General features: G+C 44.6%; 1 protein-coding gene across 5 annotated transcripts in view; it reads left to right on the top strand.

Moving 5' to 3' along the window:
• Positions 1-14,901, top strand: part of prickle2a (prickle homolog 2a) — a 65,607-nt gene that overhangs the window by 47,784 nt on the left and 2,922 nt on the right. For 3 of the 5 annotated variants that reach the window (XM_028994490.1, XM_028994489.1, XM_028994487.1), the window contains 6 exons: positions 3,335-3,517; positions 8,593-8,706; positions 10,020-10,157; positions 10,851-11,054; positions 12,224-12,410; positions 13,924-14,883. In XM_028994490.1, the coding sequence (XP_028850323.1) occupies positions 3,386-3,517; positions 8,593-8,706; positions 10,020-10,157; positions 10,851-11,054; positions 12,224-12,410; positions 13,924-14,883 (1,735 nt within the window). In that variant the 5' untranslated portion in view covers positions 3,335-3,385. Of the gene's footprint in view, positions 1-553; positions 629-800; positions 826-962; positions 1,026-3,334; positions 3,518-8,592; positions 8,707-10,019; positions 10,158-10,850; positions 11,055-12,223; positions 12,411-13,923; positions 14,884-14,901 lie in introns of those variants that run through there. The other 2 variants (XM_028994491.1, XM_028994492.1) reach the window with 2 other exon arrangements.

The raw sequence follows: 14,901 nt of genomic DNA on the forward strand, positions 1-14,901 counted from the left end.
AAAAGGAAGCGATGACGTCGTAACGACCATTAACTCACGAGGATGATGTTGGGAGGATCTGCTGCTGGAAGCTGTGTTTCATTAAATGGGGGAAATGAAATAGCAATTTAGCTGATTGGATGTGCCACAGTCTGATTAGTTTTATTTTCATGATGAAGTAAATGTGAAAACAGCCTTTGAGGGGTGTGTGTGTGTGTGTGTGTGTGTGTGTGTGTGTGTGTGTGTGTAAACAGTTAATATGATAGGATCAATGAGCAGGCTCTCTGCTTTAGCCTAGAATGTCCACTCATTTTGCCTTTTACATAAATAAGAGTTCTTTCTTGCTCTCTCTCTCTTCCTCTCTCTTCCTCTCTCTCTCTCTCTCGTCTCTTTCTTGCTCCCTCATTCTCTCACACGCCCCCACACAAACACGCATGAGGAGGGCTGGATTAAGCCTGACACGTGAAAGAGAAAATAATTTCTTTCAGCTCTGCATTAGCAACCCTTTTTTATGCTCTCTTTCTTCATTTCATCGCATTTCTGCTGCATCTCTCTCTCTCTCTCTCTCTCTCTCGCGTTCTCTTCCTCTATTCTCTCTCTGTGATTTTGTGTTGGCTGGATTCAGAGGGGAAGCCAGGGTCTTTAGCAGGTCTGTATCAAGCTTTTCCTTTTGCACAGTGTCTCTGTAGGCTGGACGAGTGTGTGTCGCAGTAAGCGTTTAGGCTCCAGTGTGGGAAGATCAGCTGGTCTCGAAACCTCTCTCTTTCTTTTTTTTTTTTTTTACAGATCATCACTCAGCAGCTCTCTATCGCTCTGGTTCGCCGCAGATTATCGAGACCCATTCCTGTACGTTGTGTTGTGGCACTGTGTGATTCCCGCCACCTGACCATTTCTACTTAACTCCCACGTGACTATCCTTCCCTTGATCCATCCGTCATCTCTCTTCTTTTCTGTTTCTTCTGCTCCTGCTGATGGAACGCCAGCGCTGCTGTCACAGGATGAGTTCACCCTAAGCACAAAGCGAGGTGCTAAAATAGCATTTGGAGGTGTGTATGTGTGACAACGAGAGCGGTTGTTTGGAAAGCAGTAGTGTGATGTCACGGTGATGCCACGTAAGTGACAGTGACGCCATAGTGAAGCCACCAAGCCTGTGGTGTGAACAGGCGCTTGCTCACCCGCAGGTGTACCCTAGAGCAAGGAGGAGAGAAGCTCACGCCAGAACAATTCATATTACATCAGAGCTCCTTTGTGGTTTTAAATTGACTCTAATATAGTCCCTCATCTTGCAGGAACGTATGTTACCCTAATAAATCCAGCTGTAAGCTAATAAACGTAAGCAATTAATTAATAAATCACCGAGCCAATATGCTTCTTATACAGCAGATGCTGCCTCATGTCTGGCTGCCAAATACTCTCAGGCAACAGAACAGACTTTAAAACTTTTATTGCCAAAATGAAACTGATACTTTAACATAAAAAGCTTTTCTTCACCCCTGAAAGTATTGTACTCAATATAGGTTAGAACAGAGTAAATGGTTCCAAATGGTTCTAAGAAATCACAATTTGACAATTAAAACCAGATTTTGAATAATACACAGACTTACTTCGCACTAAACTTCTCAAAGTCTGACAAACACATCCAGATAATGCAATAAGGCGTAGAGCTTTTCCAGCATGTATGCATTTTAAACCCATTTTAACCTGGACAAGATGCTCGGCTTGTGCTCTACAAATCCAGAAGTGATGGAAGAAGCAAGTTTCTAAGAACAAATGTACAGAATATGTCAAATGAACAGCGCTGTCCAATTCACAGCTTGACTTGTTACCAAGGTCTGTCGTCTGTGATGTGCAGTATTGGCATTGCAGAGCCATTTCCTTCCTATGTTTGCATATTGAGACATGGGTGATAGTATAGCATAGCTATGGATTGACAGTACTATGCATTATAACCAGTTTGAGGCTATACCACCTCATAAGGCTCCATTTGAAGACCATATATTCCAATTGGCCAGCAATTCTGTCCAGTTTCAAATACTCCTACAAATGCATCCTTCATTTCCTGTGGACTATCTCCCTTGAAGACTGGTAACCCCTTTTTTCATCTGTAGGACCTCATCTGCTCAGGGTCAGTCCAATATGTGGACTGTACATTGTGTAGAAAGAAACATTGTTGTGTGAAGGCCAACTTTGCTACTTTGGCACTATATCTGCAGACTCAAAGGGCCACGCAGGGTAGTATTTAAAGGCACTGAGTGCAGTTCAAACAAGATGGAGCACAGGGGTCACATCTCATGGGTTCTCTTCATTGAATGTCAGAACAAGAGAAGGATGGGATGCAACGCCGACCCAGCAGCACTATATTGTTTGTTCGAGTTCAGTTCCTGCACTTTTTTTCTCTTTTCTTTTGTTTTTATGCCAGGCCTAGCAGCCTGTCATTTGTGTGAAAGGACCATTAGCAGATTTGCTGTGTTCTCAGGGGTTGGCTTGTTCTGACCGTGTGCACATGGGTGAGGTACATTAGCCGCGGTGTGAGCATGTACGTCTGGCTCCTGGCATTGTCCTTTCCTTGTGCCTGAGGCTTGCTGGGATGGGCTCCAGCTTCCCTGCGACCCTGATAGGAGAGCTTATGGTCGTGGAGAGCGTGTGGATGGTTCTCAGTCCCATCCCGGTCATGGGGCTTCCAACCTGCTGCATGATGATTAATCTGTTAACAATCCCTGGACAGTAGTTATACGGACAGAAGGGATGAAATGCTGCAGCACCCGGCTGTGGAAGACAGAGCTGGAAACCCCTCTTATAGTCCTTATTTGCAGGAGGAGAACTGTTGACCTGTGTTTTGATTTAAAAGGTGTCCACAATCCCCATTCTCCCTCTTTTCAATAGATTGTTTTATACTGAACAAGTATCACTGTGTGCTGGCGCTCATTTTCGATTCTGACAGCTTTGGGCCAGGAGGGCAAGATTGCTGATCATTTCAATTCTGCGGGACATCATCAGATCCTGTATTTTCTCAGTTTGTGACTGCTGTCATGAATTTTAATGGACGCGCGATCTCTGGCTGTCCGCCCGCCGCTCCGTACGTGCATCCGTACATAATTTCCTCATTCCTCCTCCGTGCGACCCAGCTTTTGGACCTAGCATGTCTTATTCACTCAGTGAGCAGTGAGTTCAAGAGCCATGCTTTCGCCTAATGACTGCCGTCATTCGGCACGGTGCATGAGATATTTGATTTGTACCTGCACAGAGAATATGAAATTCAGCCGACAAAAAAATCAGTGAGTGTTGCCTCAAAAAGATTGAAATGTACAATCATTAACGTCCCCTGTGTCATCTCTTTCTGTCTCTGGGCTCTAAGGTCTCTGAGTTGAGTGTCTGCTCGGGGGGGGGGCAGCATGTCGTGGCTGTGATGTCGCTGGACATGGAGAAGGCAGTTACTAAGCTTATGTACGACTTCCAGAGAAACTCCACATCCGACGACGACTCAGGCTGTGCGCTGGAGGAATACGCTTGGGTTCCCCCGGGCCTCAAACCCGAACAGGTGAGATTTGGGGTTGTTAGATGAATTTGCTTTTATGGGTGCCATACACGCTGTGCATGCTTAATACATACTTTGCATATGTTCACAGGTATGAAAACCTCATGTCATAGGTTGAGTCCTGTGTAGACACTTCTCATTGACTTTGAATGGGCTGACGTTAGGTTATGTTCAGCGGAACCGAGTTCTGGGTCCATTGCTTTGCTTGCAGCAGATGACATTGAAGAGCATTGTGTTAATGGGAATATGACCCTGGATAAAATAAAGTGACCACAGCATCATATTCACTCAATTGTCAGTTGTTTGTGGGATTGTGTCTGTTTAAAATATAACATGATCTACTGATCACATGTGAATCTTCCTAATTTCCTATTGTGATCATAACTTTTATTAGATGAAATTGCTAAAAAAATACAATAATCCAAATCAAATGTTACAGTCTCTAAACAACTAAATAAACACAGTTATACAAACTTTTAAATAATCTAATTTTAACTGAGGATGGCTTCAACAGTCATGAAAGGAGATGGTTCTGGACAGAGTTTAGTCCAGTTTTTAAACCATTCCTTGGTTGGTGAGGTTTGGTTGAGGGGGTCATCTAGTCAGTATCTCATCATGTTGAGTCAGGTGTGTTGGTGTTGAAATAATTGACATGAATTGACTGTCATGGACTTTAGTCAATTCGTAATATATTTTAATATTATCGGAATATTTTCTGGAGCTGTAAGGCATGATTTTACCATGTAGATAAACTGTAAGTCCTGGACAAAAACGCTACTCGGGTCACAAGAATGTGAATAAAAAGTGAATTATGGTAGTAGCATCATCATGCTGCTCACCAGCAGATACAGCACCTGGGGCAGTGGTGGCCTAGTGGTTAAGGAAGTGGCCCTGTAATCAGAAGGTCGAATGCTGATCCGCCAAGGTGCCACTGAGGTGCCACCGAGCAATGCACCGTCCCCACACACTGCTCCCCGGGCGCCTGTCATGGCTGCCCACTGCTCACCAAGGGTGATGGGTTAAATGCAGAGGACAAATTTCACCATGTGCACCATGTGCTGTTCAGCCAGTGGGGGGGTAGTCACAGACCCCCAGAGATGGACGCTGTATCATAATAATTCCGTCACCTCGCATGGCATTACTCATTGTGCTCCGCTGTCTCAGACAGGACTCCGTCTCCCACTGATGCGTGGAGCCGGACAATGAGGGGCTTTGGGGTTATCAACCTATTTATAGAGCCCAGTTTGTTATTTTTAATTAAGTCCTAAAGTGGATTTATCAGCACATGAATGAGGGGCCACAGTATTAATCTCCTGGAGGCCCCCGGCGGCGGTGCCTCAGCTCAACACAGCGTGGGTCCTCGAGGAAAGGCCATGTGTGTGTGTGTGTGTGTGTGTGTGAAAGAGAGTGAGGGAGGAAGAGAGAAGAGAGAGAGGGGGTCCAGGGATCTTAATAGAAGAATGAAGAGGGTCCTGCAGTAGGAAGACAGGATATTGAGGGAGAGAAACTTGGCTGAAGACGTGACACATGTGAGACACGAGAAAGGTCAAGTGAGCAGGGCTTTTTTGTTTTGGTAATTTTTTTTTATCAGTGATTTGGCAAGTTCTGTTTGTTTTCTCAAAAGAGCACATTAGCAGAATTCAGACTTAGGACTATGCCCTGATAACAGAGCTATATGCATTTATGATACACACCAGGGGCATCTGCCTTAAATTTGATGTAAATATTATGTTTGAGTGTGAATGTTCAGCTGTCCGGGGACGATGACATCTGGAAACTCAAGATTTTGGATGCAAGGTGGTGTGTCAATGCAGCTTTTAGACTTAGTGACAGGAGTCTGAAGAAAATTTGCATATCATGGTATTGGGGGGGGTTATGATTCAGTATATCATGATGCATAGCAATACTGTGCACAAGGCAATATACAGCATTTTTTTTTTCAAATAGGGCTTTAATCTTGAATTCACATGCAGTAGTTCAGAATATACAAATTTTAAACCATCACTCTAGACTATACAAGGCTGCTGAGACGGCTTCTGCTTTAATGATTCTGATGATTCTAAAAAAAAACAGAGCATTGTACTTTTCTTTTATACTGCTACCACCTATACATGTCGCAGTCATGGTGACACTGAACTGCTCCCAGCAAACAGGCCAGTTTTCTGGCACACCTCCCAGAATACAGGCCAGTTCTCATCACATGGCACATGGGGAGGAAACTCAGGTCCAGTGTGTGGTACATCTGCAGTGCTTGACAGCAAGTCCACTGTCATGGTTCACTTGCTCCTCCTTTGTTCACCCAACGAGACTGCAATCAGTGTTTATCCACCAAAATCTACCGACTAACTTGAGCATCATCATGTCCCAAAGTCCCTTCCCATCCTCATTGTGGCCACCCACCCCCCGTGATTATCCCAGTATCTCTGAGGGTATCTACAGTTGGCAGTGTCACAGTTATCAGCTCCAGGCTCATCCGGTCCGGCCAATTACCTGCCTCCCGCACACACACACACACACACACCTCCTAAGTACACAATGGGCTGTTGCCAGGATACTGACAGAGCTCTTCAGACCCAGCGCCAGAAACGACTTTCTCTCCTTTCCTCCTATCCTCTCTCACACACACTCACAAAAAAAACAACTACAAAAAAAAAACAACATTGCTAACAGAGTTTCACACATATGCACATGCTTATATATACACCCACACGTGGTTATGTTGAGTATGTTACACATGCGAGCAACACGTAAACATCACACATACACACACACACACACCTTTGTTGAAAGAATGATGCCGCTGGACCTGAATAGACTGTGAGGATGATGCCTCCCTTTGATGCTGCGCATATTGATATGCAGATTTCTTACTTATAGCTGATGGTGTGATCAACACAACTCCTTACACTCTCTGTGTGTGTATGTGTGTGTGTGTGTGACGGAGAGAGAGCTGCTATTATCCTGTCTGCCATTTGACTGTATTTTTCCAAAGCTAAATGAGACTTGAGATATGGGATTTTGCACAAGCATCAGACATAATAACCTCAGAATATCTAGAATTTTTTTTTTAAAAAGCACAGCTTGTTTTGACTCTCCGTCTGGGTTTGGGGGTAAAATGGCCACCGCTTCAATTCTCCATCTGTCCAGCATTTGTCTTGCTGGGTCTTCTTTTCAGACACAAGCCTCTCCAGACTCCATCTGAGATATATGTCTAATTCAGTACCACAGCGCCCCTTTATTGCCAGCCTGTAGCCTCCCCGTCATCACCGCTGCGCTACCCACTCCCCACCCCTTCACACGTAGCCTCCATATCACCGTTTCTGCTGGCGCAGTGTAGGAGTTACAGGCGCTGCATTATTCACCATGTCCTCCTGTATTATTTTGTGCTTCGGGCGTCGGTTGGAGGTCGGTGCGGCTGCTCAGTCATTGGAAAAGCGTAAATGGGGATATGCATTTTGCATGGGCGCCGGTGTCGCTCGGAACCTGGCCATGAAGAGATCTGTGTTCGGTGTGTGCACGATCCCGCGGGTTCCTGTAATGAGTGGATAAAATTCAGTCCACAATCAGCCACACAGATAAAGCTTTTAACAGGCAAGGTCGGACGCCCCTACAACGCCCCGCTTGAAGATTACAAGATGCGGCGCGCGTCGCATTTGTCACATTTCCCCTCTATATTGAATTACTCAGCAGTATTCGGTCGGCGGAAAATGTGAGGAGTACAAAGGGCCGCATTTTCAAATAGCTTTTTTCTTTTCTTTTTTTTCTTTCAAGTCTTTCAGACTTGCTGAGGTAAACAGCATTAAAAGTGCCTATCTTGGGGTCCCCGTACCCACCAATCCCCGCCCACCCCACCCACGTCTCCTCCAGTGTGACCGACAAGTGGGATCGCGTGCGCTTAGGTTCCTTCAGCAATGAACCCACGGGACTGCCATAACCCCTGGCTCAGCCACGCGCGCAGACTCCAGAGCATCGGGAGCAGCCGGAGACGTTCCTTTCTGAAGTCGAACAAAAGACATGGCTGCGGCGGCACGTCCAGCTGAGCTCAGGCTGCAGCCGGTGGCGCTGGGGCCAGCAGCGAGCCGGCTTCCGGCGGCCTACTGCTGCATACTGTACTGCTTATTCCTGAATCTGCGTGGCGTTCTTGTCCTCGGATCCTTAATTATCAACACGCGTCTCTGCCCAATTTACTGTCATGATTCGGAGAACGTGCTTGGAACAGCTTGTGGGACATAAATAGGCTTTTGCTGAGAAATTGATGAACAGCGAGACCAAACGGCAGCTTGATGGCCAAAACAATAAGCACCCTTGTAGCAAATCATACAGAGCTGACCGGAGGAACAGGATGGCAAAATGTAAACTGTCCCTAGTTGGACCTCAATATATCTAAAAAAAACATTTTATTTCTACCCTCTTGGCTTTAATTATCATTAACAACTCCATATAAGCCTAGTTCAGACTGCAGGAATTGATCAGATTTTGAGGTGACCATCAGAGATCAGAGGTTGATTGGTGACTGCCAGCTTCTGTGTGTGAACTTGATTTATTTTTGCCCGTCAGCCAACTCCCGTTTCGCAAGCGGGATTGGTTATTTCCTGTCACTGCTTTTTATTATAGAATGTGGCTTTGGAGACCCAAGACACCATTCAGGGCTGTAAGATGTTGGGTATTACCCCCTGATGAGTGAAATGAACCCTAACAACCAGATCATAAGTCAGAAGCAAGGATGATTCAAACTAATGTGGTTTTTAATCTGTCAATATAATGGTCCTTTTCAATTATTCTTAGTAACATTTCTAATGCTACAAAATTCAAATCTATGTAATAAACCACTATTTCAATTTCTTCAGTCACTTATTGTAATACTCTTCATTAGCAGGACAGTCTTGTATATTCAAAAATGTACTACAGGCATACTGCCTGTCATTTCTTCATGCTGATATGAAACAGCAGCTATAATTCTAAATATTGCTAAAGTGAAAAGATTTTGCTTCTATAATTTTCTCCCGCCTTGCACCTAAAAGTCAATGGACATTGGCAGAGGTGGCTGAAATTTGATGGGTGGTTCTGTCTCCTTGCAGGTCCATCAGTACTACAGTTTCCTGCCAGAGGACAAGGTGCCGTATGTGAACAGCATTGGCGAGAAGCACCGCCTCAAGCAGCTCCTGCACCAGCTCCCACCGCACGATAACGAGGTTAGCACACCGCCGCCGCCGCACTTCCGTTTCTTGATGTATAAACTGACGGCTAATGATCTTGAGTGCTGCTGAGGTGATCTTAAACTTACTGAGCCGACAGTGAAGAGCGGCCGTTACTGTACAGGCCTCTACAGGCCTCTAGAAAGACGCCACGCCAGCAACAGTGTGAGTTTGTGTATTTACAGTTTTAAATTGAAATTCATGTTGGGGGCTGCTTGGTTGGAAAGAGCTTCATGTGAGGAGTCCACCTGGGACTTCAGAGTCTATTTTTAATGACCCGTTTGTGAAATTGTGCTCTTAGTGCTGGTAACGATGGAAAAAAAATGATGATAGGAGAGTAAAGTAAAACAGTCCTGAGTTGCAGTTAGTGATACTGGTGACAGTGAATACTAGTGTTTTACAGTGCAATTATTTTGACTTTATTGTGTAATGTATCAATTGAATATGTAATGTCACCCCCATTACTATAAGCACCATGGATAGCTCTTTTAAGTTAATATAAATGTGGAATATATGAATTAAACATTTGAACTGAATAAATAAACAAAGCTCACAACACCCCATTCATTATGTGTAGAAGTAGCATTAAATTAGTGGTCATATTCACTGATATAAACATGTATATCAAGGCAGGTTATCATTCCTCAGTCTGCCTCTCAGTGCTCCAGGATCCCAAAGCTACTGAGACGTGTCTTTGCGGTCTCATCTACCGCATCTGACCACGGGCAGGATGCCCCATGGGAAAAGGGAACGCCACGGTTTTATTCAAGCATTCCTGAGGACAATGTACCCTTCATAGAAATGTCACTCCCTGGTTGTGGTGCCCTCTTCAGCAGGATAATGTGCCCTGGCAAACCACAAAAAAGGGTTCAAAAAGGGTCTGAGGAACACAACATTGAGTTTGAGGCCTTAACAATCCAATAAATCATTTGTGGGATGTGCTGGATAGAACAAGTCTGACCCATGTAGCCATCACAGTGGTCAAGGTCAGGGTAGTACCTGGCTGTTTTGGTAGTATTTAAAAGCCAGCATGTAACAGACTTTTGACACCCTATGAAAGACCAAAAAAGTGTGGACATTACAGCCCACCAAACTGAACTGTGCTGTTCATTAAGACATAAAAAAACAGTAGAAAAGTCAACACGCTGTTCTCAAATAGTTAAAAGAACAAAAACAAATACAGTATATATGTATTTTTGGGCAGAATCCACAGGATTCTACCGCCAAAATACAGCAGAATTTGAGTGCCAGCTAATACACAGGATATTGGTAACTACGTAGAAAATGTATTATGTTGTTATCATTGTCAGGTGCGTTACTGTAACACACTGGATGACGAGGAGAAAAGAGAGCTCAAGATCTTCAGCAATCAGCGCAAACGAGACAATCTGGGGCGTGGCAGCGTCCGGCCCCTCCCACTGACAATCACAGGAGCCATCTGTGAGCAGGTACATCCAACACACATCAGAAATTAATGTTAATGATTTAATACTGCACTAAATTAATCCTTATTTAAAGTCAACATGTGAGAGGGTGTGGGTTACCGAAATGCTATTAAATTTGTTTGTTCTGAGCAGGATCATTACATTCATACTCAATAAATTATTTAATCTATTGAGTTCAATCAGTAATAATTGACAATTTGACAAGTAATTTAGTTAATTGACAGGATATCAACAAAGCACCTTGTGGCATATTAATTAAAAATTAATATTTTTAATCTAATTATTAAATCGGTGAAGCATCTTATATGGAACATTGCATGACACAGGGATCACAAATCCTGGCATTAGGGTAGCCCTGACAGTGGAGACCCCTGCTTTACACGCATCAACTCATATACGCTGCACTAAATCACAACTACTGAAGTGGCATCAGTACTCCAGTAACAACACATCTAATCTTAACAGCCAGATATGTGATTACGGTAGTAGTACACAACACCGCATTATTGCTTTGTGTACAGGGAACTGCATTAATAATATACTGACTCATCACATGCTCAGGAAAACAATTAACAATCCAATGTAGCGGACAGATTTTCTCTTACATAACCACCGAATTATGAGGACAGAAGAATTTAGATGATTATTTCAACTAATAGGCTTATTGAACATTCCCTTTGTCTCATTCATCATCAGTGTGGAGGGCAAATAAATGGAGGCGACATCGCTGTGTTTGCATCACGGGTGGGCCACGGCTTGTGCTGGCACCCTCACTGTTTTGTGTGCTGTGTCTGCGACGAGCTGCTGGTGGACCTGATCTACTTCCACCAGGATGGAAAGATCTACTGCGGCAGGCACCACTCCGAGAGGCTCAAACCTCGCTGTTCTGCCTGCGATGAGGTAGGTTGGTTATCTGACCTTCAGATACATACCAATATGCAAAAACACCAATATGACAAATTCCCCCCCCAGGAAATATACAAAGAAATGATACGTTTATGGCAATTTAATATTCAGTATATACAAATAAATGATACATTTATGGCATTAATATTCAGTATTCAGTCATCATTACCCTGAATGTACATTTGTGATAAGTTAACATTCATAACTAACATTCATTTCTTAGCATGTAAGTGTCATGTGCAAATGATTTGCTTGTAAGCATATTTCTAATTACAAAATGTTTTTTAATTATTTTTAAATGATTTAACACACATGGCATGGATGGTAATGCATAATAATACTTTAATTTCATCCTCTCAGCAACATAATCAGTTCTTTTATCCATGAATTGTGCTTTTTGCACCCTGGAAATGACTGCTTACCACTGGATCCAGGAATACAACTGTGGGAAAATATGGAATCAGATCACTGATCAATGTTTTTAGACTTTAGAATTTAGGTGAATTAAATCTAAGGCTGAAATGGGCAGGTAAATTGATAAGGGACCATAGCAATCTTTTTCTTATCGAGTAGCGATACGCCAGGCCATGTTGAACGTTGACCATTGACCTGCGTGAATGTTTCTTTGAAAAGCCTTGTTGTGGTTGATTAAAAGGACTAATCTGAAAATCACACAAGCAAATCCAGCGATGGGTAAATACAAATTAAACAATTTACAAATAAAAACAACAGCATTCACAGAAATCTGTGTAATCTTACATAGATTTGTGTATTTTGGATTGTGCGCATTTGATCTGATTCCATAGGAAAAGCAATAGTCTTCACGTGGATGCATTTAAGGTGTTAAGTTCTTATCAAACGATTGTTGTAATAGGTGCAGGTTGTGTTTGTGATGGTCATCAAAGCCAGCTCTCTGCCAAAGCAGATGCCCTATCTCATTCACACACACAAGTCAATTTTTCACTATGGCAAAGCTCACTGATTTGCTGTGCTATGACACCATGGAGAGGCTCATTGATTTCATTGAACGGATTCTGTGCGAAACGGTCACGGTCCCCTGTAAAGCAAAGCAACAAAGTCTTTACACCCCTGGTGCACCACATACCATGACTGTTGGTATCGTGCCTGGTGTGTTTTTATTGCATTTGATTTTTTTACTTTAGATCATCTTTGCTGATGAGTGCACAGAGGCGGAGGGCAGGCACTGGCACATGAAGCACTTCTGCTGCTACGAGTGTGCGGCTCCGCTGGGTGGGCAGCGCTACATCATGAAGGACGGCCGGCCACACTGCTGCAACTGCTTCCAGTCGCTCTATGCAGAGTACTGTGATGCATGCGGGGAGCATATAGGTACTCCTCCTCGCTGTCTTACGTGCTCTTCCTGTCTGCTGTCATTCATTCCTCTGTTCAAGTTCTTGCTCTTGCTGACTAATATCTCAGTTATTGCTTGTCTGTGCCTTTTGGTTCTTTCTGCTTTTCAATTACTTATTAATAAAAGCCATCGTTTCATCTGGCTCTAGGCTGTATATGTTATTTTTTTCCTCATTTTTAAATGAATTTGGGTTCTTTTACAGCCCCATTTTCATCCATGCAGCAGGTGCTTTTCAGCTCTGACACATTTAACATTTGATACAACGGAACGTTCTCAATGCCGGACAACCTCGAATCATACCGGGTACAGGCAAACGGAAGAAAAATCCTTTTGGCAAAACAATGGCTGTTACAGTGTTGATTAAAAATGTGGTTTGGAGCAGGGTGCTGCACAGCTGTTCGGAGAGCGTGCCGCAGGGAGGAACGCGCTGTATTTTTTTTTTTATTTGTCTGGGTCTGGTGCTGCATCACGAGTGAACTGGGACCAGTGAAAATCAAAGCCGTGAGGTGCAGAAGGAGCCAGTTAAAGATTATTAGCTTTCTCAGCTGCAGCAGGGGAAACACACAGCGCTGCTGTGAAACAGGTCACAGGCTCTGTGTGCATGCAGAATTATCATTCTGCACTTTTTCTAGTTTATTTGAAAATGAAGACAATGAAACAAATATAAAACATTAACTCGTATTAACATCAACTCATTGATATCAATTATACTGGAAAGGGGAACTTCAGTAAAATCTGAGCATTTATTATCAGAGAAACCATGGTAAAAATTGAAGCAAAACTATGGGACATTGTCTTGTGCTGCATAAAACTACATAAGGCACATAAATGCTACATAAAAAAAAATAGTGTTTGGGGCGCATCAAGATTTTGTTCAGGACTGACAGAAATAAAGTGATGAAAAGCAAGGTTAAATTTCTTGTTAGTATTTTGAAGTTGTGGCTTTTTTGTGTTGTGCCTAATTTCTGACACACAGAAGATACACTTTAAAGATTAAATTGTGACCTGGCGGTTAAGGAAGCGACTCCGTAATCAGAAGGTTGCCGGTTCGAATCCCGATCTGCCAAGGTGTCACTGAGGTATCACTGAGCAAAGCACCGTCCCCACACACTGCTCCCCGGGCGCCTGTCATGGCTGCCCACTGCTCACCAAGGGTGATGGTTAAAAGCAGAGGACACATTTCGTTGTGTCACCTTGTGCTGTGCTGCAGTGTTTTACGAAAGACAAGCATCTGTCGATCTGCAGACAGACAGATAAAATTGCTTATGGCGACAACAACAATCACTCCATTTTCACTTCACTGTCAGTTCTATTTCCTCATTGTAAGTGATTTAAACTCTCACCAGACTACATGTGATGTTAAAATCAGTGAGGTCACCCATTAAACTAATTTTATGTACCTAAGCAGGACTTTGATCTTTGATATGTACTATCTTGACATTTGGTTAAGCTGTGTAATGGGAACAATGGTTGGCTCTTGTTTGCCTGCAGGTATCGACCAGGGTCAGATGACGTATGACGGGCAGCACTGGCACGCGACTGAGGAGTGCTTCTGCTGCGCCCGCTGTAAGCAGTCGTTGTTGGGCCGCCCGTTCCTGCCGAAGCAGGGCCAGATCTTCTGCTCACGCTCCTGCAGTGCAGGGGAAGAGCCAGAAGAGTCGGACTCCTCCGACTCTGCCTTCCAGAGCGCCCGCTCCCGCCAGTCGCGGCGCAGCGCTCGCATTGGTCACCACAGCGGCGGGAGCAAAGCCAAGAGTGAAAGTCTGCAGCAGTCCATTAGTAACCCAGACCGTCTCTCGACCGACATGGACCCTGTGTCGGTGCAGATGGATCTCCTAACGGTCGGCAGCCCCACCCAGAGTCGTACCCCCAGCTGGACGCCCAGCCGCACTCCAAGTCGCACCCCAAGTCGCACCCCAAGTTTGAACCGAGAACAGGCCGTGTGGATGAGCCGTGATGAGCCATACCCCTATGATACCCCTAAGAGGGACCCATCTCCTGCTCCTCCAAACCCACACCAGCTTCTGGGGCAGTGCAACCCACGCCCCCCCTATGTCTCCACCCCAAGCCAGGCCAGCCAGGGTCCTCACCCTTCCACCCTCCCAGATCCCTGGCCCAAGGAGCCCCCACAGGGCAATCCCAAAAAGCCACCGGTCATGGCCGCCCTGAGGGGCCATTCTTTCAACGAGAACTGGATGCACCATGGCCAAGACCCTGAGTTCCGCGCGCCAAAGCTGAAGACTCAGATGAGCTTCAACGAGACGTCCAATCGTGCCGTTGGTTTCTCTGACAAGCGCAGCATCAGTGGCCGAGGGTTTCCACGGGAGGTCCGGCCACCCCTGCTCCGGAGCCGGACACCCATTAATGAGATGAGCTACAGTGAGCAGCTCACCCCGCTTGAGCAGACTCCACACGGGTCCATGGACTCCCTGTCTGTGTCCTACGCCACAGGTACCACAGTGATAAGAC

Source organism: Denticeps clupeoides, chromosome 10 (genome assembly GCF_900700375.1).
Source record: "Denticeps clupeoides chromosome 10, fDenClu1.1, whole genome shotgun sequence".
NCBI classification, from domain to species: domain Eukaryota; kingdom Metazoa; phylum Chordata; class Actinopteri; order Clupeiformes; family Denticipitidae; genus Denticeps; species Denticeps clupeoides.